Source organism: Antennarius striatus, chromosome 1 (assembly GCF_040054535.1).
Source record: "Antennarius striatus isolate MH-2024 chromosome 1, ASM4005453v1, whole genome shotgun sequence".
Classification (NCBI taxonomy): Eukaryota; Metazoa; Chordata; class Actinopteri; order Lophiiformes; family Antennariidae; genus Antennarius; species Antennarius striatus.
In genome coordinates, this window is record NC_090776.1 from 17,490,764 (window position 1) to 17,518,549 (window position 27,786).

Genomic DNA, 27,786 nt, shown 5'->3' on the forward strand with positions numbered 1-27,786 from the left:
AAAGCTGTACATTAGATGAAGAAGAAATTAATTAAAATAGATTATTCTAACAACAACACCAACACCACAGCAATTAAAATAATAATAGTTTGAAATGGGTGAACAAAAAAGACTCAGAGCCACAATGATATGGAGATGTGGGAAGTGTAGAAAAAAGGTGTACCAAATAGTGTGACGACATAAACAAAAGCCAAGATAAATTTATTGAATTTTAACCTATTTTCAAAGCCCTGAATATGTCACATTTTCAAACACAACTTAGAAAATAGTTTTAATCTCAACAACAAAAATTCTAATTCACCTGGACATACGACCCGTGGTTGTCACCTCTTTCTCTTGTACACCTGATATGAGATCATTCCATTCATACATGAAACTGCCAGGAAAATCTCCCCAAACACTTCTGCTGATGGTCACCAATACTGTCAGCTTTCACTGACAAAAATATTCAAACTGGCATCAGGAGCAGATTTAGGAAAACAAAAACGAAACATTTAATTTTTCATGTTGTTTTTTCTCTGTTTCTCCATGTCACTATTTGACCTAATTTCTTCTTTTGGGCTTGTCATGGCAAAGCAGCTCATCCAGCAAACATGCCTGATGAGGTGTGAAGCCTGAACCCAAATCCAGCTCTCCTACCCTCTGCCCACATTCCTGCTTAGCTCTCCAGCTCACCAGAGGTGAGCCTCTGCAGTCTCGGGGTCAGAATGAAGCATACCTATTCGAACCTGAAACAAGCGAGGCAGATGAGGAAACAGTCATAACTAACACACTAACTTCACAAATCTCACACAGGTTGTCCACTTTCCGGCACTGCTGGTGTGGCGATGTTATAACAATTAAATAATGAGGATTTGTTTATGTACTGTGGAGTTACTTTCTTTAATACAGTCAAAGGAAAACACATTTCATTACATCCTCCAAGAAAGTGGAACAAGGCAAAAGTGGCCACTAGTTAGTCAAACCGGCCCAGAAAATGCAGTTAAATTATTTAACAGACAAAAAAAAAGACCAGAGTTTTGAAATATTTAAAACCACCAAGGCAGAGAAATACAAAGCTCAAACAAAACAAATGAAATTTAGAAAAATATCTCAGTTTATATTTTACCTGGGTTATGTATTCTTCAATGTTACCAAAACATAGACTGTCTGGAAATACCTTGAAATGATAAAATATTTAGTGAATGCAAGTAAAGCAAATTAAGGTTGTAAAAAAGACATCATGTTAACTTAGGTTCTGCATTTCCAAAGTTTCAGACAAAAATCGAGTGAATATAAAAAAAAAGCGTCCGTTATGTGACGAGGTACCGTGGATGTTTAGAGCTTCACCCCTGGCTGTGAAAGTTGGCAGGTGGTAATGGCTGGCAGGGTTATCTCGCTCGACATTATGTGGGTGAGGGAACAACCTGGTCTCTGCGGTAAAGAGGGCAACGCTGCAGCGTTCCAGGTGTTGGTTGCCCGTGGCGACTGTGTGGGAGCTCTAGAAGTCCAGGTGTTTGTTGCCGGAAGAACCGGAGCCACAGGCTGAGGCCGTGGCGGCTGCTCCTGCCAGCTCTCCCCTGCTCACACGACTCACCGTCTCAGACAAGTCTGGAGGCAAATGCAGTCTCTACAGAAACCAGAGAGGGAGAGAGGCAGGGTGGGTGCTCGGCACATATGAAGAAAAAAGAAAGCATTACAGTGGGTCAACATACAGTAGATTTTACACTTCAGCAATGTTTATCCAGAGTTATGTTGAGCTGAAATTGCATTAGATGCTTCAGCACTCCCCTCAGCACTGAAGTAAACCTGCTAGCGCAATGCTAAATGCTTCAGAGAGCTTTAGGTCTGTTACGGCTCACAGGGAATGTGTGTGTGTGTGTTTGTGTGTGTGTGTGTGTGTGTGTGTGAGAGAGAGACTGTGTGTCTGTGTTTGTGCATGTGAGCGTAAGGTCGAACTGTTTTGAGAAGTTGTGTATGGGACACAGCAGTATCTATTTATGACTTGAGAGAATGTGAGTCTGAAATGTGCATGAGATGTGTTTTGATTTACTTTGTAACACATGATTAAGTGCAACTAAATCAAGAGTTGTGTATTTAAGCTGTTTCGCCTTGAAACTTACTGATAGAGTTCAAAAACCCAGTCACGGAAAGATTTCCAACGCCAAAACTAAACACCTAAAATTAACTCCTATAAAGTTTTTGTGAGGCTACATTGGTGTGCTCTCAACAACCCAGAAGAAAGGAGTCTAATGGCACTCCATGAACAAAGTGACGAAGAGGTTCTGAGAGTGTGAGAAGGGGTGAAGTATCTCCAGAGTCAAGTGTGCGTACGACAATTTTGCTGAGTAGCCTGTTGCTTGAGTGTCTATCGAGGAAGTTAAATCAGAATACAAGAATCCAGGGTACAAGAGAAGTTAAACCCTGTAATTTGCCCCTCAAAGAATCTGCCATGACATCTGAAACCCTCTGGACAAAAGCCTGTGCTCCCACCCCACCCCAGCCATCTAAACCTTCCCTGCTTGGCACATCCTTAGCCCCTCCAGCCACGCAGCTTTAGTAGAGCCCATCTACTCCCATAGATACTTATCTTTATCTTAATGAGTGGGTGTTTGGGTACAGGCTTTAATAGCATTATTACTAAGAGATAATTCAAGACTACGTAACAATCTTTACCCTCCAGGAAAGACTGCTTCCTCCCTTTGCTTAACGATTGCAGGAACACTGAATCACCTGAATCTGAATGGCAAAAATGCGCTAAAGCAGTCAGTCACAGTCGCGTCACACTCAAGCTGCCTGTTGAGGATTTTGCCTTTGTGTGAGCTGGAAGACTGCTTGTCAGGCAAGTGGAGGAAACAAGAGGAGCAGTCTTCATGCAGCTGCGGATTATCTGGGGCAGGTGAGCAGTGAGACATTGTGAGGGACCTATAATTTAATGTAGGATGGTAAAGGTAAGGTTACAAAGAGGATGGATGGAAGATTCCCACCAGAAGAGAAGATTAATAAAATTCATGATAAATTAGATAGATAGATAGATAGATACTTTAATGATCCCAAGGGAAATTCAGGTGAATGATTAGTGAATGATTATTAAACGACAAGATGGACGATTACGGTGAACTAAAAAGTGTAGTTTGAGAAACTTCTTTGTATGCAACTTTTTATCTCTCTCTCTCTCTCTCTCTCTCTCTCTCTCACACACACACACACACACACACACACACACACACACACACACACACACACACACACACACACACACACACACACACACACACACACACACACACACACACACACACACACACACACATTGGTGTTAAAAAGGCCTCTGAAAGCTCTGCTCCCCTTCCACCCGTGCCAAACTTCACCTGCGTAACCTTTCGTGTCTTCAGCTCACTCAAGTGTGATTGAAAAAGAAAAACAATGCATTGATCATGCCTGGACTCAATCCTGTTTAGCGCATTGCAGCAGAAACACAGTAGAGACAGGGGTAGGAGAAAAATCAATCACATATACATCATCCTCAGCAGTTGTTTAAAAAAAAGATGTCATACTGTTGTCTGGCTGTTTCGCACCCACGGGCCTGGCTACACTTTGTCTCTTTGGCACTGGGCTCGGTGAACCCACTGAGCATGTGCACAACGAAGGTCAAAGCAATCCAGAAGTGCAGCTCAGCTCTTCTAACCTTTGAGTTCAGGGGCAGATGAGAACAATCAATGGTAACATCAAAGTTGGAGGGAGGAGCAGACAAAACCAATCGATTGGTTTGACACACAGTGGGAAAATAGAGCCTGCTAGCAGTCAACAGCCATCCCGCATGTCAGTGGCAGCCAATACTAGAAATGTTGTTATGTTGTTAAAAACATTAAATATTCAGTTCACATTTCATACAACTGCTGATACAAGGATATACAGTATATATTAGGAAAATCAAGGAAACAAATTCTCACAATGACTTTGTAAAATTTTAAAATGCCCAGTGCTTATTGTGGCAGTGATACGCCAACTGTGAGGTTACCATGAACTTTTGTAGTAACTCCAAGTGAATGGAAGTCATTTGGAGTTTAGGACTTAGACAGACATAACCAGGGAGGCTCTGAATCTGCTTCTCTTTGACCTGCACACTCCATGATATAAACAAGGACATCCGGAAAACCCTCAGAGGCATAGTGGGGTGTATGCGTGTGTGAAGTGTTTCTGTGCTGCCTGGCAACCTTCACGAGGGTGAAGAAAGAAGAAAAAACATAAGAGAGAGAGAGAGAGAGACAGAGACAGCGAGACAGAAAGAGGGTGGGGTGAGGTGGGGTGGCATAGTTGGATGGAAGTGAAAGGCGGGAAAATAGACCATTGGCTGTGGTTCATTGGATGGGTGGGTGGTGGGTAAAAATGGATGAGTACCTCAATGTTCGAGCATGTGTGTGCATGTGCGCGAGCAAGTGTGTGTTAGCGTTGTGAAGTCAGTGTTGCCTCCTTGGTGGCAGGCAGGGGTAGAGGTCTACAGTTCAGCTCTGTTCTACCGCCAGAGGGGCTGGGGCCATGCTGGCAACAGGGTGAGGGGTGACAAAGCTCCAAACGAGCGATAAGCACTTGAAATGAGCCCTCAGGGCCGGCCCACAGAGTAGCTTTGCCTAAGAGGGTTACTAATATCACCCCACAATGGACAATTCCCTTTGGCTTACTGAACACCCCAAACACTTGGTTCTTAAGGGATATTGCATTTTGTGACACTTGTAACTGGCCATTCAAAATCTTTGTAGACAGCAGTGGTTTATAGTTCACAAATGACAGCAAATTAAAATTTAAAAAGTTTTAGACACAATGTGTTTTCAGCATCACAATGCTATGTGGGCGCACAATGTTTAAGATCCATATGTACAAATTTAGAATCTTCTCAAAGAAAGCAACACCATCAAAGGAATTCCATTGGTAGTAACATCTTGCTAATGACTGGAGCATTAGGTGATAATTTAACGAGTCATTTCTTCCATAGGGTATTAGCCACACTTTCAAATGGCCCGTGTCACTGTACAGCTTAGAACTACGGGAAAACCCTACACCTTGTTAGAACACATGACGAATGGTCTGGCTGTTCCAATCAGATTAGCTGATGCTAGAACAAGCTCATGGAAGTGACACAATATTTACCAAAAAGACCTACTTAAGACAATAATTTTTGCTATTTGTCTAACATATTAGAAGCATTAGTCAGTGAATTGAGAGACAACAAATATTATATCACTAAGCTGAAGCCAAGTCACAAAACCTGTCAGGTCAGCAATGGCAATACATTGCCAGGTATGAACATGAACTTCCCTCACAACGCACTGCAATATGTTTTAAAGGTACAGTTTGACTGGATTTACAATCCATGTTTCCAGTATTCATGGACAGTGGTCACATTAGAGGTGTTTCCTTTTGCCAATTCCATTTCCCTGAGGAGGGCAGCTGCAGTGCAGCCACTGTAAACTAATGTGGATGTCTGTCCATGACACTGGGTCAAAATCCTCCATTTGCAGTCCATTTCTACAACCAGCCAAGGGTCAAATGGTAGAATGAAATTGGTAGAAATTTCCCAGACATGCTGGTCTATCCAGTCACTAAAACAACCTAAACCACCCCACAGTACCATAATCCCTCACACCTCTTAAATTACACCGCACTGTGTGGGAAATAATTTACTGGACCTAAAGGAAATAGTCTTAACTTTGGCATACCAAAAACCAAATGAGGTCATATGCTTTTCCTTGATTGGAAAAACACACTATCATCACATTTTTGTAGGAATTTTCAAAGAATATTTGCTCTATTCTTCCAAAAAAATGCAGAAGAAACTCAGCATAAATCTCATTACTTCAGAAATTCTAAACCACCTGCACATGACAAAAGCAAAGAAGTGCTTCCTTCTTCTTTTTTTGTGCTAACAAAGAGTGCAATACAATCCCTCATCTTGCCCTAAGAACAAGCTAAGGCTTCATCCCTTTGACTTTTTCAGTTTTTTCATCCCAAAAATCTTAACCATTCTCATATTTTTTTTGTCAGTAATGGTACTTGTTTTGCTAAATAAATGACTATATGTATATATGTATATATGTATATATGTATATATGTATATATATATATATATATATATATATATATATATATATATATATATATATATATATATATATATATATATAAAAGTAAAAGTAAAAAATGTCCTCACAAGTAAGTAAGTAAAAAGTAAAAAATGTCCTCACAAAAACAAAAAAATATATATATTCCAACAACCTTCCACTGTTTTACAAGTACAAGATGTAAGAGCGCTGTGAGGAAAAAGAACCAAATCTACACAAAACTCTAAGTCATCTGAAATTTGTTTTTGGTAATGGGTGGGGGGTGGTCACCTGCTCGCAAATGTCACCTGCTGCTTGATCCAGGATAATCTGAGAGGCAGGCATACAGATATTCAGGCAGACTGACAGACAGATACAGACACAGGCTCCTCATCTCTTCTGCTTCATGGCTAATGCATCTGACAGAGTAGGCAGTAGGCAGGCAAAAGGATGAGTAAGCATTCTGAGTGTAATTATATTCCCAAACAAGGGAAGAATAGGAAGTGACTGATAACTGAGTGATTTTCATTGGTAGCATGCCTAAACAGGAAATTGATTTACTGAAAAACTTTAAAAAATTTTTAATACCTAATGGAATATTTAATCCTGTTCTATAGAAACTCCACAGACTGACGCAAAACAGCAGTGGGTAATACCTGTCACATTACAAAACGTAACCTGGATGGGAATCAGTTCACTCTGCGATGCCTCTGAATAACCCCATGGACATACAAGGGCCAAAGTGTAACTGTGCCGTAACACAACAACTTGACTTGTTATCTCTGTGGTCATCATCTTCAACTGAACCCTCCTCTGGGGGCTGTTCTCAGGCCTGTCAAGAGTTTTGACAAGGGAAGTGGTGTAGGGCCATTTTGTCTCTTTTCAGTTTGGCTTTGTTTCTCTTTGGAGGGCAGTTCTTATATGGACTGTGGGCAGTGTAGGGTGAGGGGGCAAGGGCGCATTGACCCTTGTGGTGGGTAGTGAGGGAGGGTTAGTTGGTGTTATGGACTTGGGCACATCCAGATAGAGAGAGAGAGAATTACTCCTCCCCGGGAGAGACATGTTGCCTGGAGAGAAAGGAAGAGGAGTACAGGGCAAAGAGTACAAACATATCTAAGTGTTGCCTTCACTACCAATAGGCCCATAGCAACGAGTGCAGCTGCATGGGTTATGACAGCATATCTGGGGGACCTCTTGCACCCTCCACCCCTCAAACACACATTTTACCCCTCAAAGCATGACTTTGATACAAATGTTCCCAGGTTGAAATACCACTGACACTTTTGGTGAAAGCAGGTTTCTAACGCTGCATACATTTACTGTACTTGGGAAAAACATTTGGAACTCACATTTGTGTTATCGTTAAAACCTGTACCTTAACCCACTATGAAACTGCATACAGGTTAAGTAGCCATGTCATGTAAATAGTCATGTCAATAGTAATGTCAGTTTACAGCAATCTGCCAAATATAGAAATTTAGGTGAGACAATAACACTCATATTTGAGTATGAATCTGGGCCAAGTAGATGGTTGTCTGAGCCTAGAATAAAGACTTGAAACAGGTATTCTGGCTCTGTTAGAAAAAAAAAGAAGACATCTGTATGTTAAAGCCAGAGCTCACTAATGAAAATTCGATATTCCTGTTAACTTAATCCACCCAAAAAGGTGCGATCCTTCAAGGGTTGTTTGTTTGCTGGAATTGTCTTGACTGAAAACAGTTAGTTCTGAGTCTTTAGTGGCATGGGATAGAAAGAAAATGGTCATATTTCCAGAAATGTAGAAATAATTATTCAAGATTACTGGCCAGTTGTGACAGTGGCTCTGTATGCTGCTTCATCCACCCCCCCCCCAAAAAAAAGACAGAGAATGTCATGTATTATTCATTCTTTAATCTGTTTTCCACTCGGTCTACAAGTGCAAACACCCATGCACAAAAGCATAGAGACAGATACCCACTGCCACTTACCTTTGTGTGTGTCACACAGAGGTATTTACAATACGTACATATAAAGCCAGCTAGACGTTTACAACTGGGGTTTCTGAATTCAACTCTCCCTTTCAACAGAAAAGTCCATTTCTTCCTTGTTTGTGATGGACTTCAAATGCTTTACAGGCATAGCAGTTGGCAATGCAAAAGGTCGTGTGGAGGTTACTGTGTCAGACTGGGTAAGTGGCCAACCCCTTGAGAGGGGTGGGGGTGACCACACTCACTGATGAATACATGCAACCTGTTATCGTGCTCGAAAAAGATAAGGACATAGAGAAAATTTTAGAAAAGGAAATGAAATGTAAGGACAGTACGAAGGAAATGACAACACACTCTATTTACAAAATTAACAGTGTTATAATGATCGCTATTCTGAACCTGGAGCCACAAAGTTTGTCACACGAGTTGAGACAGGAGCAACAAAATATTGGAAAAGTGTGGAGTACTAAAATAACAAGGTAGAACCTTCTGCATCTACATTTTACTTCAGTAACAGAATATAACAACCTGACTGACATCTCTTTTCATCTATTTTCATGTGAAAAGTGGGTGACAGGAGCATTATGAAATGCTCAGTCATTCACTGGCAAGGGTGGGACAAAGTTAATAATCTTTAGAAAAAATTAATGGAAAAAAAAAGTTAAACAGTTATAAACCATTTCTCAGTGCACAACTAGTGTATTTTTGGAACAGGTAAACTCAACACTAAACTGACATGTATGATTCCAGTTGATCATTTTTAGTAAGGAGATCTGTCTTTTGCTGTTTTTAATTAGAGATTACTTTTACAGAAGTGGAAAGAAGACTGTCAGGTGGTGCAACAGCAGTCACTTGCTGGTCAATATCAGGAAACCCAGGGAGCTTGTGTTGAGCTACTAATATGGATGCTGCTGCAAAAATGCTGTAAATTCAAAAACATCTTTTACTGGCCAGCATGTAACATTTTCACTGTTTCAAGGTGGGTACCCAGATGAGTGTCATCAGTTTAGTATCCAACCAAGTGTGAAATATGATGACAATCTCCCCTTCTGTTCCCAAGTTTCGGTGTTATATAATGGCCAAAAATGTGTGTAAGTTCTGCAGAACACAACTATGTAACAATGAAGTTCAGCGTTGATCACTTTATTTTATCCTACAGAACATTAGTGTGTGAAAATCTTCCACAAATAGCTCATGAAATCTTAGGCTATGTTTTATGCAGTCAAACTGGCCTAATCTTTAACTTTCAGAATGTGATCAGATCACTCTTGAGTTCAAATGGATGTGTACATGCTATTCTGGAATCAATGTGAGGTCTAAAACACTATGAACTCTGAACACCAAAAATACATCCTTGAGTTCAGGTGGATCTTCTATGCCGGATTTGAAAAAAATTCCCTTGTCTCACTTTTGAAATAACTGGTGACATGTTCTTGGTGCTAAAGGAGAAAAAGGTCCATCCGGAATGTTACCCTTGCAAATTTCAAAATCCTGCATCTGCAGTGATATGGGAGTGTGCTAGTGCTCTCATCATAGGTAACTTGGACATCTGTCAGGGCACCATTGCTGAAAGGCACATACAGGTGAAGCAATATACTGCCACTCAAAATGCTGCCTGGGAAATCCCTGCTTGTCTTAATAAGACCCTGTGAAGTCACCTTTTGCATGTGTAAAAACAGCATGGCTTTGTAAGAAATGAGTCAAGGTGCTAGACTGACCATCCTACAGTTCTTACCCTTTTTTGCCAATGAAAATGTGTGACAGATAAAGGAAAAAAAACAGTAAATCAAGCAAGACCGAAAAATAATTTTGCTTTCAAAATATGCATGCAGTTACAAAACATCCCTGTTGCAATTATTTTTTGGAAACTACAGTATTGCAGATACAGAATTTGCAATATATTGAATGTAGGTCAAAACATCATCATTGCAAGTCCGTTTGAAACAGATTGTGTTAAACAGTGAACAGCAGTGATAAAAAGGGTGTGTGCATCCATATGAGTGTATCGTAGCCCTATTAACAACTGCAAGATTTGATGTGTTTGTGCCTGTATGTATACGTGTGTCTGTATGTTTGCTTGCATCCATTTCTATTAGTGTGCTTGGATGAATAAAGGGGGGTGGGTATAATCCATCACTAGTTGATAGTCCTAACAAAAAAGGAGCCCTTTTTGCTGAGAGGACAGCCCTTGTGTGGACAAAGACCACCATACTGGGGACTTCATAGGACCCAGCTGAAAAGGTGTTGCCCAGAGTTACCCCATTCACATTAACAGGCATGCTGTCCAAAGCCAGTCATTACTGCTGACTTGGACCAGCTAGGCCACACATAGACCAGCCTAGAGCCTCTCAGGCCATTCACTTCACATTAGCCCTCAGGGAATCAGCCTGAACTCTGCCACTGGGGAGCATCTAGAATTGTTACTGTTCAACTTGATGGTCCATCTTGAAACCTTACAATTTATTAAATTTGTGAAAGTTTTGGCAGATGTAAAAACTAATACAATTATAGAATAGCACAGACACAATGGGTGGAAAACTACTGTGCTCACAGATGCCTCCTCTTATTTTTATGCAAACAATCAGGTCCTGAGTAAGTTGTAAATGAAATGAAAGAAATAAATGATATGAATGAAATGAATGATCGTCAATCGAACCGTCAATCTTGTGATCATTGGACGACCCGCTTTACCAGCTCAGCTACTGCTGCGACAGTAGACTGCCGTGAAGGAGTCCAAATTTTATAAACCTGACAAGGTTCTTCTTTCAAATAAGGCTAACATCACTGGATTTTTATTGACTGAAAAAGGTAACATCCGATCCCATTCATTGCTGTGGACACCTGGCCCTTACTGTATGTAGGTTAGAAATAAACACCTACTAACAAGACGCATTAACATTATTTAAAAGACCCTACAATGAAAATCCAGATGCATCATTGTTTTAACCTACATCTGCATGCACCATGGCATTCAGCAGATGATCAACAGTGTGGCTAATGAAAGCCTCTACATCATAAAGTTTATCAAAGATTACCTTAAAAAATACTGGTAGATTTTCTATTTTGAGAAGACCACCAAGTATAACTCTCAGTTTTGCTTTGTTACCATCCAAAGAACTGTCAACATTTGAAGAAAAAGCTCACTCCTCTACAGGATTAATTAACTACTCATTTTTTCCTGACCTGACCATGCTGCACCTATGCATGATAAAGCTATAAAATCATTGATTGGTGCATTTCAATCTTCTCTGAGCCAGATCAAAGAAAGGCATGGTTTGGACGGATGGACATTTCCAGGGTTTTGCGTAAGAAGTCTTAAAAAAATGTGGGATACCTGTAATTCCTTCATAACCTTGAACATCCCCATTGAAGTTGCAAATCACGTTCCATGTAACTACGATAGCATGCCATCCATCCATCCGACGACAGTCATCATCTTGTCTGTAGCCTCTTCTTCCGCTTTGTGGGTCACGAGTTACGCTGGACCCTATCCCAGCTGAGTACAAGTGAGAGGCATAGCACACTCCAGACTTGTTGCCAGAGCATCGTGGAGCCACATGAAAGACCAACAAACACTCTCACACACTCACACCTACTAGCAATTTAGTGCTGATCAATTCACGTATATCATATGTTTTTGAAAGTGGAAGTTGGAGAACGAGAGACAAAACCCACAGACACACAGAGAACATATAAACTCCACACAGAAAAACAGGAACGCGGAACCTTCTTGCTGTGAGGTAACAGTGCTACCCAATATGCCAGCATGCCGCCCACATAAGGTATACACTGCTCAAAAGTAAATAAATAAATACCAGGAGAGCATTTAATGATTACAGTGTACAGGGGTTACCAATCTTTCTATTTAAGAAGCACAAGTGATTGCGAGTTGAATTTAACTTCTTTGGTGCAAATGAAAGTGACATCAAGTGCAATGGAGAGGCAAAAACAAGGCAACAGGAAGGGAATGGTCACAAAAAAATGTTTCCTAATTTCCTTATTGATTCTTTGCTAGGTTTGTGCATCGTCGGTGTCCTTCTCACTACTTGCAGCATGAGGCAGTACCTGCAGCCTAATCAGGTCGCACCTACTGTCCTTATCCTCCAGGAAGGGATAAATGCGGTCAGAAGAGGTTCGCTGTGGATCCCAGCACAATATCAAGAACATAAAAACAAAACCAGGAGAACAGCTATTAAAATAGTTGAGCTGGTCAGATCTCTAGAAGGGCATCAATCCAGCAGCAGGACAAGTATCTGTTCCACTGTGCTAGGAGGTAAAGGAGGAGGACTGCCAGAGTCCTACAAAGTGATCTCCAACTGTTAACAAATGTGCATATTTCTGACCCAACTGGTAGAAACAGACTCCTCAAGGGTGGTATGAGGACCTGAAGTCCTGTCGTGGGACTTGTGCTACTCCCATGTAGCTTAATTGCCATTTGTCAGAGACAAACAGTACTATTAGTAGAATTGGTAAGTTTGCCGTTCTTGCTTTGCTATCTTCAATGACGAAAGTGGCTTCACGTAGAGCATGAAAAATAAAATGTGTGAAAGAATGCAGACGTGTTGTGGTGAAAGTTATCCTGCCGGTTACATCATCCAGCATGAAAGGTATGGGGGTGAAGTTTGCACAGACCTCTATCTCAAAGCCAATGGTACCTTGACTGCTGTCAGGTATTGGGATGAAATGTTCCAAGTGATTGTAAGACTTAACATTGGTGCATAGGTCCGTTCAGGGAACAATTCTCTCTAACCCATATCAACTGAGCATATATGGGACTTTATGTATTGGTGAATTTGATGTCACAAAGTACTTCCAAATACTGCCCAGGAGGTCATTGATGCCCTGATCCAGGTCTAGAAGTAGATACCCCATAGCACCGTCCTCCAACTCCTCAGACACATGCTAAGTTATTGTCAAAAGTGAATACAGGCATGCAGTGGCCAGACACATTATGACATGTTATGATCTTCCATGATGAAATTCATGCAAGTTAGATCAGCCTGATTTAAAAATTTTCTTTTGATTTTTACTGGGATTGTGAATCAAGCCCTAAATTAGTTGATCATTTTAGTCTCCAGACTTGTTCATTTTGTTCTAAAACAATTACATAACGTACAAACGTAAAGATGTTGAGTACTTTGCTCATCAAGATCCAATGACTGATTTAAGCGTCAGTGTTTAATTTCTTTAAGCATCCTGTATACATGACATCCTTTGATGGACCAATGTACTACTGTCTTTCCCCCCCCCCCAAATTTCACTCCTCACCTATTTGACCTCCATCCCACTGCACTTCCTCCTCTGCTCTTCTGTCTGATATACTCCCTGCAGGCAGGTGGTTGTGTAAATTTAGCCACAGCTAGGTGAGTTGCATCCTGGGCACAATGTTTGCAAAACCACCTTTAGGGTGTTCAAGATGTCAGAGAGAATGAGACATCACCTTGGTTACCCTGCCAAAAACTTCACCACTGTCCATTTGCCCCATAACATTATGGACCTAGAAGCACTGTGAGTGACACAGAATGCTTGTTTTGTGTTCTCTAATTTTGCCTGAAACACAACAGCCTTTACCTAACCTGGAGCACTGGCCAAGTGTAAATTGCGAAGCATTAATAAAGCCATTATAAGAGTGAAACAAAGCCTGGGGAGAATACATGCCAAAGTTAAACATCAGGGAGACAACACTAAATACTATATGGCACACTGCAAATGACTCCTATAAGAGGTGCCCCTGCAGTGAATTGATTTTGGCCTCTATTTTAAAACGACAAAAATTTGCATGTTAACAATGTATAAACTGTGCAGACTTTCTGGTCAGACGTACAAATGTTAAAACTCAAACATGATTGGTACTTGACTTGGTACCCGACTTGGTACATCGACTTCAGGAAGAAGAGGAGCACGCCACAACCGATCCACAACCTGGGAGAGGCTCTAGAGGAGGTGGAGGACTATAAGTACCTGGGTGTGAAGATCGGTAACAGACTAGACTAGAATTCCAACGTCGATGCTGTCTACAAGAAGGGGATGAGCAGACTCTATTTCCTAAGGAAGCTGAGATCCTTCGATGTATGCAGCAAGATTTTATATCAATCTGTTGTGGCCAGCATACTCTTCTTGCCATGGTCTGCTGGGGAAGCAGCATCAGAGCCAGCGATACCAACAGACTTAATATGCTAATAAAGAAGGCTGGCTCTGTGATTGGCTGTAGACTGGACACTGTGGAGGCCATGGTGGAGAGGAGGACTCTTAACAAACTGTTATCCATCATGGATAACCCCACTCACCCTCTCCACCACACACTGGACAGACAGCGGAGCTCGTTCTCCAATAGATTACTACAGCTCCTCTGTCGAAAACAAAGGTACAGGAAGTCATTCCTGCCACAAGCCAACGCGCTGTACTACTCTAAAATATCAGATTTTAGAGTTGTACAGATTTTAGAGTCCCACCACCAGTCTGATGTTTAGATATGGCTTCATTAGGTCCTGTGTATGGCCACAGAGTGACACACTTATTTATGACTAAACGCCGACCATGCTTGGGTACTGTTATTATTGTTATTATTATTATTGTTGTTAATATTTTTTAATGTTATTATTATTACTTTTCCTCAATGTATATTTTCCCTGTTTCTGTATGTTCTGCTACTGTGACGTTTAAAATTTCCCAGTTTGGGACGGACGGACGGACGGACAGATAGAGTCAGTCCACCACTGAGGATTGCACAAAAAAATTTCACAAATAAATCATGTTGTATACCCTCACTGGCTTGCTATGTTTATACAGATGTTGATTTGACATAGTTACCTCCTCATTTGCAGGTGACAAAAAATCACCTCATCGCAAAAAACATAACAAAAAAAATGTGTAGTGAAATCTAAATAATAAAGAGAACTGTTTATCATGGGTTATTTAAGTATGATGAAGATACAATCCACAGTTAGTTTGCAAGACACAGCTCAGATAAGAATGTAACCCCTCAATCACCTAAAATATAATGTTTCCGTGGAAACCAAACAAAAATATAATTATTGTAAAAGCATCAAAAGCTTTTGATTTTACTATTATGCACCTGTGGCTTTATGTGTAAATTTTCGTGAAACTAGAGGATTTTTTTGTCAACCAGATATACTCTAGACTACATATGACAACTACCAGTTATCTCAAAATGACATTTACATGTAAACAAAAAACAACAACAACATTTGTAGGATATTTAAACAATCAAAATACTGCTGCTGCTTCCTTGACACAATGTCCATATGACTTAAAATGAGTGATAATGGTTGCTATTAAAGCTGAACTACACAACTGATCACATGGTTGTCAGCAGTGATCAGTAACATGATCCCAAGCCATACAGGATGCAGTCACAGGATGTTTAGGTGTCTAATGGGGGAAACTTCAAATCAAAAGTAAGGGTAGGAACAGAAATGGCTACAGAGATGAGTTAAAAAGAATAATCAATTTGGAAAGTGTTCCAAATGTGACCATCAGCTTCTTCATTCTCCCTGATATCAAGTTAGGCATTTTGCTGGGAAATGGGCAGCCTGCCAAATTGAGGCCAAGTCAGAGTTGTCAGGGGATTATAGTTCTGCCTTGCTCACTGCAGGGGGTGAAGAGTGGGCCTCAATTACCCTGGAGCGGTGTGTTTGATTTGGCTCGGCACTTTTGGGGACAGACCAAAAGCTGAATAATGCACCATTAGCAACTCAAAATCCTTCCCTAAAATGAGTCCACTTATGCATCACATACAGTAATTGTGTGTCTATCAAAAGGCTGGCAGGTCTACACCAATTATCCTGATAACAACAAAACAATCTATGCATAATATTATCTGCCTAACACCTGTGGGTAGCCACAAATATACAAGATGACTGGTTTGAAGCTCTGAATTTCATTTAAAGTCAGATACCAAAGCATTGCGGAGAAGCAAAGTTTCACGTATTAAAAAATATGGGAAAGGGAAGATAGAGAATGTGTGAGGAGAGAAATAGAAAGAGAGAGGGAGATTCCCAACACTGGCAACAGTTGGGGCTGTGCAATTGAATTTCACAGGATATGAGGCAGCAAATTGCATGTAAAGGCTGAAGCGTCAGACAGTTGCTGTCACATGGGCCAGATTAGATAAGGGAGGTGTAAGTGAAATCATTAGGTAACTGCAGGACATCAGGGACAGTTTGATGCTGACAGGGGCCTGTGAGAGCCAGAGGTCTTCCTTGAGCTCTAATGAACACCCATGCAGGCCGCTCCATATTCATAAACACACAGGGAAATTCACTTGTACAAACGAAAGCTGCTGACAAGAACCCAACACAGGGACACACCAGCAACTGAGTGCAGTTTGATTGTGTTTGACCACCTGGGTATGAAAGTGGCATTCTGGCCTATGTAGCAGAGACAGCAGAGAAGTACAGCTCTAGCCTGAGCCTATCTATGTTACGGCTGTCTAAGGCTCTCAGGGAGAGGAGCAGCCAAGTGTGGATGCACCTCATTACCTCACTCATCCACACACCAATTACCCCTAAATAAATACACCCAGCCCACTGCAGCAACAATGACATCCAGCCTGAAAGGGAAGAAAGAGAGCCGTCCAGAAAGCATTTGCACGCACAGAAAAGTGCTGTTGGATAATGATGAAAAAAAGTACAGAGAAAAGAAGCAAAAAGAGGAACATGCAGGGGGTTTCAAGTCTTTTAAAAGCTCAAAGACGAAACGGAGAAAGAGAAAGAATGAAACAAACACCGAGTAAGCGGAGTGAAGTGATTCAGAAAATGATAATTTCTTGCTAAATTTCACCCAACAAATTCGCAAATGATTGTTGTGGCGGGGGAGGGGCAAAGTTTAATTGTTTTAATGCATGCAGCCATGAGATAGCTGTGCTGCAGACTAAAATGGGGATCACTGTAGAGCAGAGACATATTTGCATCAAGATAGACCACTTGGACTAACAGTAACAGCACTGCGTCCGAAGGGCAAAGGACAAAGTCCCTAGAAAGTTGGATAAAATATAGCAGATGGAATGAAATGTGACAAGAAAAGCTCTGAAGAAATATGCTTCTTGGCACGTCAACGACATGAACGCTAAAAAGTCTGCTACTGAAGTGAGTGCACAAGCAAAAGATGCAAAAAAGGTGTGTGGCAGAGAACTGAAGACAGATGTGTTTTCAGGGAAGGGAGGTACAAATGAGGAGAGGAAGCCAAGAGTTCCTTCATGCCTCCCGCCCACTCTTTCTCCCACCTCCCTCCATGTGGTATCTTTCTGCATGAGTGACTCAGTCATACCTGGGGGACAAAATGGTCTCTCTCTCTCTTCTGTTTATCCGTCACCCAGTTTCTTCCTATCTCTTTTCTCCGTTTGTCCTGTGGTACTGTCATGCAAAGTAGGGCTGAGGTAGTGGCTAAAAGTCTGAATAGAACCATAATATATTACGAATATTTGAAAAGAATAAAAAGCCTTTAATACAGTTTCTCTCCTCTGTGCAAAGTGCTGAGGAATGTTTTCCTCAAGTGTAAAATATAAGAAAAAACAACATAACAATAAACATCAATTGGATAATGTGAAATGAATGTAAAATACACATTTACTCAAACTGTTTAAAGTTGATTCTTCAGTGAAAACAAATTCTGGTTTAGAGATGAACTTTAGACAATGGGATGCAGCTCTCTGCACCCCAATCATCCCTACACACATTTATTGGAAGCAAACTTGAAATTGTTCCTGTAAAACTCTCTCTGAAAAAACCCCCAACTAATTTATTCTAATCCAACTAGATCCCAAAGAAGATGGCATTTCCTTCAACAAATTAAATGTTATTGTTCTCACATGGATGTAAATATTGGTCCACACATCCAGTGCAAATAAATGAGTATAAACTAAATAATAAATAAATATGACTATATAATAAAATTGTATTGTCTCAGATGATTCAAGTAACAAAACATATGTGTGACCCTTGTAATCAATACAAGTGGTTATGGTGAAGTAAAATCATCTCTGCATTGAATGTTTGAAAGTTTCATAATCAGAGAAAGCTGTTTGTATTGTCCAGCTACAACTGACATGACTGCTTGTTTCTCCAAGTAGAAGTTGCAACATGGATTCACACTACACTGTTAGGATGACAGCTGTAAGTTTGTAAACATAAATGAAAAGGGTTGGGACTAACAATTGACACCTCTACCTGTTGACCCTGTAGGATACTCGAGTTTGGAGTGTTATTTAATTTTGGACATGGTGAATCCTCAGTGAAAAAACTGTTTTCACTCAGTGCTTAGAGGGACTAAACAATGTTCTCTGGCCTAATGTTTTATCTAGACTACTAGAAATTAATGTCAATGTTCAGATAACATTGTTGTATGTTGTGTCAATATAAGATTTTATTTTAATACTTAAGAAGTTCTTGGCACCAAAATTCAACAGAAATGATTCACTTCCTCTTCAGACACCTGAACAGTCAAGTGATTGACAAATTCATGAGTCGCTGAGGGCGGTGAATAGGTATATGCGTGTGTACCTGCGATTATGCAATTCTTAATAGGCTGTTCTACAGTCACCTGTATGAAGAAATGTATTCCTAGTGTGAAAATATGTCACATGACCAGAGTCGACTGGTTCACCTTACCAGAGGCAGATTCCTGGTTAACAGAAATGTCTGAGAACTTGTCACTTTTCCACCCTGTTGATTCCATGTGATAAACAAAAAGTGATCAATGGAATGGAAGAGAAAGGAGGAGGCTGATAAGAATTCTTTCCTGATGGAGGGCTGATTGAGGTTGGGCACAGCGCCCACCAGGTCCGGTGCCACATTTGGGTGGGGTAGCATTAACATGCTATGACAGCTTTGTCAGAATTCCTGGTGTACTGCTTAACACTCAGCTGGGATCAGCCTGCACAGGAATGTGTGGCCCTTTCACACACACCACAACAAGCAAGGCCCGTGGATACCTATGGGCTTTTTGTTAACCACACTAGTGTTTAAACAGGTAACACTTGTCTGACCTGTGGATATATCAAAAAACAGAAGGGTTGCTGTGTCCATCAATACAGTAGGGCGCAAGAGAGTCACATGATGTATAATATTATAAACACAACATATCAGTACAGAGGCATTCTCAAAAAGCATGTGAACAACTGAAGAAATGCTGAAGAAACTGAAGCATCCTAAACTCCTTCATAGACTTGCACAACTCCTGTGAGAATTCACACCCTACTTATGCCTGTGAAGAATGTGCAGGAGATATGCAGGATCCTCGAGTACACACCCAGAAAAATTTGATGACGCTTACAAACTGCAAACATACAAAACATATCATCGTGCTTTTGTTGGAATCCATCAAAACTTTTCAAAAGAAAATCATCTGACAAAGCAACCAGTTGTCATTACCACAACTGAAAATGCCTACACAGTAATGTAATAAATAATAGAATAACATAATGACACTCATGAAATTTGAAGTTTTAGTGGTTTGTGGACTCTGAATTTCTTCATAGCAATGAACAATATAATTAATGATATCGCACCACTGTTTAGAATAAACAAAATATAGTGGGTCTTTCTAATAAATTTGTGTATTAGAGAGTACTTCACCATGTATGTCATAACCAATGAAAAACCCCCCAATGCATATGGATTATGCTCTCACAGTTAGTGAGACATATCCTCGGTCTCATCAATCACATATCGCTATCTTTCTAACTCATACACATACTGACTTTCACTGATTCTCTGCAAAATGACAAGAGGATGAGGAAAATCGGAGGATACTCTAGACTAGATGGTCTCTTCTATGAAAGAGTTAAAGAGTGAGTTAAAGAGCGACTTTGATAAGTTAAGGAGTTACATTGATAAGTTAAGGAGTGACTTTGATAAAAAGTTGGAAGAAAAGCTAAAACCTGTGCTAGACGCCATGGAAGAAATGATAGACGAAATGAAGAAAATCCAGAAAGACAAAAATGAAAAAGACCGAAGAATTGTTGTCTTAGAACAGGGACAACAAAGAATGATTTGGAAAAAAGCATTCAAATGAATGATGTGATCATCACCAGCATCAAAATCAAGCCAAGGAATTACGCACATGCTGTGGCCAGGGGAGATGGAACTGAGCACATCACTGACATCAAGACTGTGGAACAACAAGTGAGTTCTCAACTGAGGAATCTGGAGATAACTAAAGATCAGACCAGATTGAGACATGTTATCCACTACCATCTGCAGGAGACCACCTGCAGCACTGATAAATCTCCAGAATCGTAAACACAAAATTGATCTTCAAAAACAAGGCGTCAAACTGAAAGGAAAAAATGTCTACATTAATGAGAATCTCACTAAAAAGAATGCTGGTATCGCTAAAAAAGCTTGAAAACTGAAAAAGAATGGGTTGATCGACAACACCTGGATAAACAATTGCAGGACCTTCAAGAAACAATTGCAGCCCCTTTGTTCATCAAAACAAAGGGGCTTTCTCTGGATCCGATGAAAACAATGGTGATCAGGAGTGCAAAGGAGTTGGTGAAATACAAGCAATAAAAATGGACAAGAGTTGTTACTACACCAAAGATCAGTACAACAATCACTTCAATAGTGGGAGTCCCTGCACCGATTTTGGACACATCTAGTATTACATGGAACAGTTGAAAAACCATTCAACATCATCAATGTCAGAAACATGGACTAATGAACAAAAAAACATGGATTTCTGCTTGGAGGGATAACATTAAGTTCGAGACGTTAAAGAGCATGTCAATATCTTTTGACAATATAATAGCATATGTAACTGTAATACACTTATAATGGCTGTTCATTTTCTGTTCCATGTCTGGACAGACAATGAAGTTGAGTTGCTGCTCAGTGTCACACTTGAATTCAAAGTGGAACTTTGGAGGTCCTTCCATTTTAAATATGTGGTCACAATTGCTCTTTTCCTGAGGCAGCACCTCTCTGAACCCAACAGAGTATTTCCTCATTGTAATGAAGACATCATCGTAGCTCCAATCACCACTAGGCTTAAGGCAGTACGGAAATTATAGGTTTGCTATTTTTGGTCCATGACAGTTGTATGACAAATCCTGGCATTTAAATAGTGGTTATAGACAAAAGAAAGTTATAAACGACAATACTGGATTAACAACGCACGCACGCACGCACGCACGCACACACACACACACACACACACACACACACACACACACACACACACACATACACACACACATAACTGGGGCAAGATTTAAATACGCCATATGAAATGTAATCTCACAATCCAACATGATGACACAAACCTAGCTAGACTAAAACAACACATCCCCATTATTTGGGCCATATATTGTCTGCTGGCGGACTCACTCACTTCATCTGCCAAATCCCTAAATTAACACCTTTTTGGTGAGAAAGCTCAATTTGGAGCACATCATACAAACACCACAGCTGGCATTCAAGGGTAAAATTAATTACTTCAGATACATGTGCTTCCTCTCAAAGTGGCAGACTTATTTGCATTGAGGAACATTCAGCAGAAGTAATCGATGCACACACAAAATACGGGCACCCAATGACCCCAGCCCCGTCTCAAAGTCCCTTCACGTCCCCAAAGCCCAAATGGCTCAGCCATGCATGGAGGAACAAACACAGGTAGCAAGAGCAAATCAGACTGCAACAAAACACAGAAACATGAATGGGAAGCATTACAATGATGGGCTGGATGCAAGACAATGGGCCCGACATTAAAAAAACGGCAAATCCCAGGATGGGCTGTGGGAGTATGATACAGATTACAGGCACCTACTCCCTGCCTGGGGAAAAGGGGAGAGGGAGGAAAAAGGACACAATATTCCAATCTGACAGCTGACGTCTTCATATAAATGTATGAATTTACATTCCAATTACAGGAAATTTACATCTTAATCACAGAGAGCAGTGTGTCGGTCCCTTGGTTAGTGTGTTGCTGCCGTAATGAGGTGGGATGCTGCTGTGCTCTCTCATCCAGACAGTGATCTGTCAGCAGACGACACCTCCCTGGTATGAGGGAGTTACACCCTTAAAAGCAACTGCTGCCACAATCCGGTAATATCCGTTGAAATCTGTCTTAAATACCAACAAGGTGTGAGCTGCCACCCAAGGATAATATGCCAAATATAGAGTTTGAAAAACATCAAACAAATCATAAATACTGTTCACTGAACCAGGAGTGTCTTTAACTGTCACTCAAGTGACAAGCTTTCAGTACTTTATGGCATTCCATTTCTAATTTCCATACTAATAATGGGTATATTATCCTTAATGGTTTGACTTTGTTTTATGGCATTTGAAATGGATGGTGCAGCCGTCTGTGGAATTACTCAAACATATAATGTCATCAGATCACATGCTGCTCTAGTGCTGACAACAGCAAAGTGAATGGGTGAGATGAGCACATTCTGAATGTATTATCAATATTAAGGCTGGGCAATTAACCAAAAAAGTATTGAAACTGACTTTAAGAACCTCTTACAAATTTAATGTTGCTCATGTCAGTTAATTCCAATTAATACTTTCTAAATTTTATTTAGAAAGTATTAATTGAATTTCCTCAATTTTATTCTCTTGTCTCTACTCTGTCTGACTGACACTAGTCTGTGCTGGGCATTGGTTGACATCACAAACACCAAGCCCACAAATAGTTTCCAACCAGAGGAAAAATGTTTCACATATGACAGTGAAGATGACATCCTAGTTTTAATAATTCAGTATCTTTACAGTGGTCTAAGAACTTAGTAGACATTGTGTGTGTGTGTGTGTGTGTGTGTGGGGGGGGGGGGGGCAGAAAAAAATATTTCTGCTCATAAATACTAGCTCATAAATACTATTCTAAGTAAAGGTTTCAAATAATTGAGCTCATATTGCTGAGCCTTGGTTAATAATGTTCTGGTCATCATTTACCTTGAAAAAAATGCCTTTCCCCACAACCCCAGGAAAACTTGCAGTAAGTGAGTGATGATGTTCAAGTTTCTAAAGTCTATTTGAGGATTCTTCTGGTTCAATTAAGTTAGCAGACATGATCTTCTTTGAGGAGGAAGTGAAATAACACAAAAAAAGTAGAGCTGTAGAAGGAGCATTTTATAAAATTCAGAACATGGAATGAATAGAATAATAGTCATGCTAATATGAATTTTAACAAATGGAGAAAGGGCAGAATTTGACAAAAACTTCAGCATGGAAACTTTGCTGAAATCACTTCCATTCACCAAATTCATTTACTTGTAGAGCAGAACTTATTGCTGACGATGCAATCAGGAGGAGTAGATTACCTAGCACCGCATAGGAGAGCACATAAATCTTTTTAACACAGTCCTTTGCCATCTTTATGCTTGACTTTAATACAGGGTTGTGGGAACAAAAAATTGGAGGTAAATGAGGCATGATTCTTTATCACCTACTCGTAGCCAATCAGGCCTCTTCCTTCAAACGCACTGCTCTAATGGCTGATATCTATGGAAGCAGCCTATTACTGGATACTGCCAGTAATTAAGAGAAGTCAGATTACACCCAGTCAGTGTCTATTTGCTGATATGTAGTGTGCCATCAAGGCCAGAAGTGGTGAGGCACATTGAGAGAGGATAGAAGACCCATGTGGTAATAAACAAACAAATAAATAAATCCATAATTGTGTGTCAAGGGAATGTGTCGAATGTGTCTCCAAACATCCCATGTGGTGATGTGTGGGAGCATGATTGGGATGCCACTTAAACCTTCTTTGAGATGGTGCCAAAAAGGTGAACACACCCCCTTCAGCACTTATCTCACTTTTCTTATTAAGGGTAATGGTGGTGAGGGTGAGGTTCATCAATTGAGCAAAGGTTGAATTCCACAGTGATTACAGCATTACAAAGAAGTAAGATGGCATGCTGACTTTGTATCTGGTAGTAAATGAGGAGAAAAAGGTGAACGTGAAGGCTACTAAACTGGAATAAAGGCTATGAAAGCAGAGAAAGCAACACTCATTAAAAGCTCACTTTGATTTTAGACAGAGTGGAGAGGGAGACTTTGACAAAAGAAACTGTGAAAGTGAGTGAGCCTGAGCTGCAAATGCACTTTTTTTTCTGTACACAGTGACCTTGCTAATGCTCTCCCTACTCTAATATTTACCACTACACATGCTTTTGTGCACTATTTCTCACCCATCTAAGCACGCAAGCCAGTCTCTCAATACATACACAACTCATATAATTTCATTAGGTGGTCTTCTAATGCTTAGACAAGCACAAACACTTACAAACATTCAAAGACACTCCAATTGCAAGATTTGAGGAGTGCAACAACTTCACTGCACTGATTTAATTATAATGCAGTGCATTAAATATCTCATCTCCTTTGCAAGACTTCTGCCATTGCAAAAAGCTCAAATGGTGACTGCTGAATGTCAGTGTTTTTTGGATGTGCAAGAAATAAAAGTGTTAACTTTAATCAGATTTGTGGAAAGAGGGCTGTGCAGAGTGATTTTTCCTCTCTGTAATTAGTAAATGAAGTAACTCAGTATGAAAAAAATATCCTCATAATAGCTTTGAGTAAAAAATCAATATGTGATTTCTTCAAACTGTTTGAGCTTAGCAATTAAGGAGAGAGATATGTTTCTCTTGCTTTTTTGACAAATATATGAAACAGGTCACTTCCCTAATCAAACTTGATGTTCTCCACAGATGTAGAATTACATCTCTGAATGTGGTCTGAGTGGTCAGGTGTGAAATGAGTCCTCAATGTTGTTCATCACAATAGTTGTGTGCTTGTCATTGGATTTCTCAGGACGTACTGTATGTCTGAACAGGGCCAACAAATAAAGAAGCACTGGATTAGAGAGCAATAAAAATAAATCAACATAAAAATAGCAAAGTTACTCCAAATGTATTTATGATGTATCAAGCTGAACTATACGTGATGTGATTTGATTCTTACAAATATTTCCAGATTTGAAAGAAAACTTATTTGTCTGATGAAAAAAAAATCATCAGAATTCTGACACTAACATATGGAGTAACCTTTGTGGCCTTCCGGGACTTGGGGGAGTGTTGGTGGGGTTATGTGGGGGGGTGAGCTGTCAACCCTTATTACAATCACTGCCTGAGCTCAGAAATGGGGGAGGGTGAGAAGGAAAGCAGGAAATAATAATAACAATAACAAGGCAGTCGGAGACTGCAACATCCCGCGAAGGGTAGGTCAGGGTACCCTGAAAGTAGCTCCTGACAATTGCATAGCTTTGACCTTTCAGGGTAGCTCAAAGCTATACACTAGCTTTGACCATAGATCAAAGCTAGTGCATAGGTAGATCAAAGCACTAGCATACAAAAGTTGAAATTTGACCTAGACCTAGTATTGTCAGGGTCAAGGTCATTATATCATTTTCATCCCCTTTGCTGCCCGAGTAATCTGCTTTTTGTTTCATTCTTCTAACTGCAATGGTTGCGAAGATATTTGGTGGACATACGAACGAACAAACACACGAACACACTAACACTGACAATAATAATAATAACAATAACAACAACAACAACAACAACAATAATAATAATAATAATAATAATACTGGTTTCTTGTGAACTGTCATCTAGAGCCACCCTCAGGCCAAAGAACCCTCAGCCTACAACTGCCACTTGGGAAACACTCAGGTAGTAGAGGGGCATAGGTTTGACAATAGATCAAAGCTAGTGCATATGTAGATCAAAGCACTAGCTTTGATCTCTTGTCTTGCACTGGCCTTCTCCCTCATTTTTCTTATCCTGTTCCTGAGTGTACAAAAGTTTAAATTTGACCTTGACTTAGTTTTCCCAAGGTCAAGGTCATCATCTCATTTTTATTCCCACTGCCGCCAGAGTAATGTGCTTTTTGTTTCATCTTTCTATCTGCAACGGTTGCAAAGATACTGTATTTGGTGGACAGACTAACGGACGAACAGACGAACACTGACAATTGCAATACATCACCGCTTTGAAGTGGGATGTAATCGAAACAAAACAACAGACCAACATCAATTCCTCAATGAAGGCAATATTGACACATCACTATAAAAATGTTTTAGCTAACTATGAGATACATATTATGATACACCATTATATGCCAGGGCATAAAAAGCTTGCCACAGTTTTGACCTTTTGCTGTCTTTTGTGTGTTTGGCTGGACACTGCTTAGGCACATTCTGTTCCCCAGATCCCACTCCTAACACCCCTGTCACTCATCATCACTCATCATTGTTAGGGACAAAAGAAAAGTTTGGTTAAGCCACACACTCGAGTATTCTCCCACCCATTGCCTCCCCCACCTTAGCACATTCCCTTATGTGTGTTACGTAGAACACACAGATATGCAAACACAATAATTTTTGATGCATAAACACAAGACAACACAACACAATACAACTTACTCACACATGCACCCTGATGGATGAGGTTGCGAGATTTCCAATAAGGCAGCATTACTTTGGTGTCTAACTTGCCTTCTGAAGTGCAGGCTTGTCCTCTGAATGGCCCTCTTACTCATCTACTGAGTGTAATTAAAGTCTATTCAGCACTCCATATGTGTCCTAACTATCCTCCATCATCTGGCCAGGCCTTTCAATAGCCACCTGTGAACTCTGAAGGACGGGGACACTTGCCCTCATAAAATTAATGAGCACTGCTACTTTCAACAACCAGCCAACTTTTGTCAATGGCCAACACCACTTTAAACAACTCTGTGTGGACTGTTTGGTGAATCTCATTTAAACACAACCATATTCAGAGAAGCAAAGGTTAAGTAGCTCCCATAATTAGCTGAAACAAATACTTTTATTTAGTGCTAAAGAATACAATTGGTGATAGGATAAGAATTTGTTTTCATCAGGCAAAAGATGAGAGACTGATGACAGAAAAAATGCTAACAAAATCTGATAAAATTACCTTGGATCCCTAATTATCCTTTTTCTTAAGCAGAGAAATGAATTAAATTAAGCACGAGACATGCTGTGATGACGTGTCGTTCATGTCCCGACTGCCTCCTTGTGTTAGATTTCCAAAAACAGATGACTCATTTTGAAGTGAGAATGGATAGTTGTTGTTTTTTGCAAAAACTGTGTTAAATGTGATTGTCAAGCTGAACAGATGTGACATGGCATTACTTTCATTCAACAGTATCGATGAGGAGTCAACTTTCTTTTGCCTGCAACTCTGTGATCCAGATCAGAAAACAAATCTTTTGCAAAAAGACCTGAAGGACATAGTGGACAACGTGGCATTGAAAAGACTGTGTTAAATGTATGCACATTACATATAATGCAAGATTCATAAAGACTAAAGACACACAGAGAGAAATACACGCAAATACTCATCCTGAGCCCCCAGGACAATGAGTAGTGAGAGTGTGGGAAAGTTTTTTTAGGAACCAAGCAGAGAGCCTTCCTGAGTTTGATGCCCCTGGTCCGGATCAACATTCCACCTTTGAACAACTCCGACCATTGAGCTATTTGTGCCCATGATGGCAATTTTAACTTTCTCTGTGAATCAACTACAGTGACAAAACTTTCACTTTTGCTTGTTCAGGCAAAACAGGACAATCTTTGCCTTTTGCCAGTATTTTAATCTATCCAAACAATGCAAAATTTGTTTCAGTACAATTTGAGAAAGAATGCTGTTTAGTGTAAAGTCTGTATTAACAACCGCATGCATGTTTATTTAATTTCTATTTAATTTTATACTGTTTAGTGTAGTGTACAGTTGTGTTCAAAATAATAGCAGT

At 40.2% G+C, this 27,786-nt stretch overlaps 1 protein-coding gene across 1 annotated transcript in view; it reads right to left on the reverse strand.

The window, feature by feature from the left end:
* Positions 1-246: 246 nt before the first annotated feature.
* Positions 247-27,786, reverse strand: part of elp4 (elongator acetyltransferase complex subunit 4) — a 57,662-nt gene continuing 30,122 nt past the window's right edge. Inside the window, exon 10 of the mRNA XM_068316450.1 lies at positions 247-1,609. Within this exon, the coding sequence (XP_068172551.1) occupies positions 1,481-1,609 (129 nt within the window). The 3' untranslated portion in view covers positions 247-1,480. The remainder of the gene's footprint in view (positions 1,610-27,786) is intronic.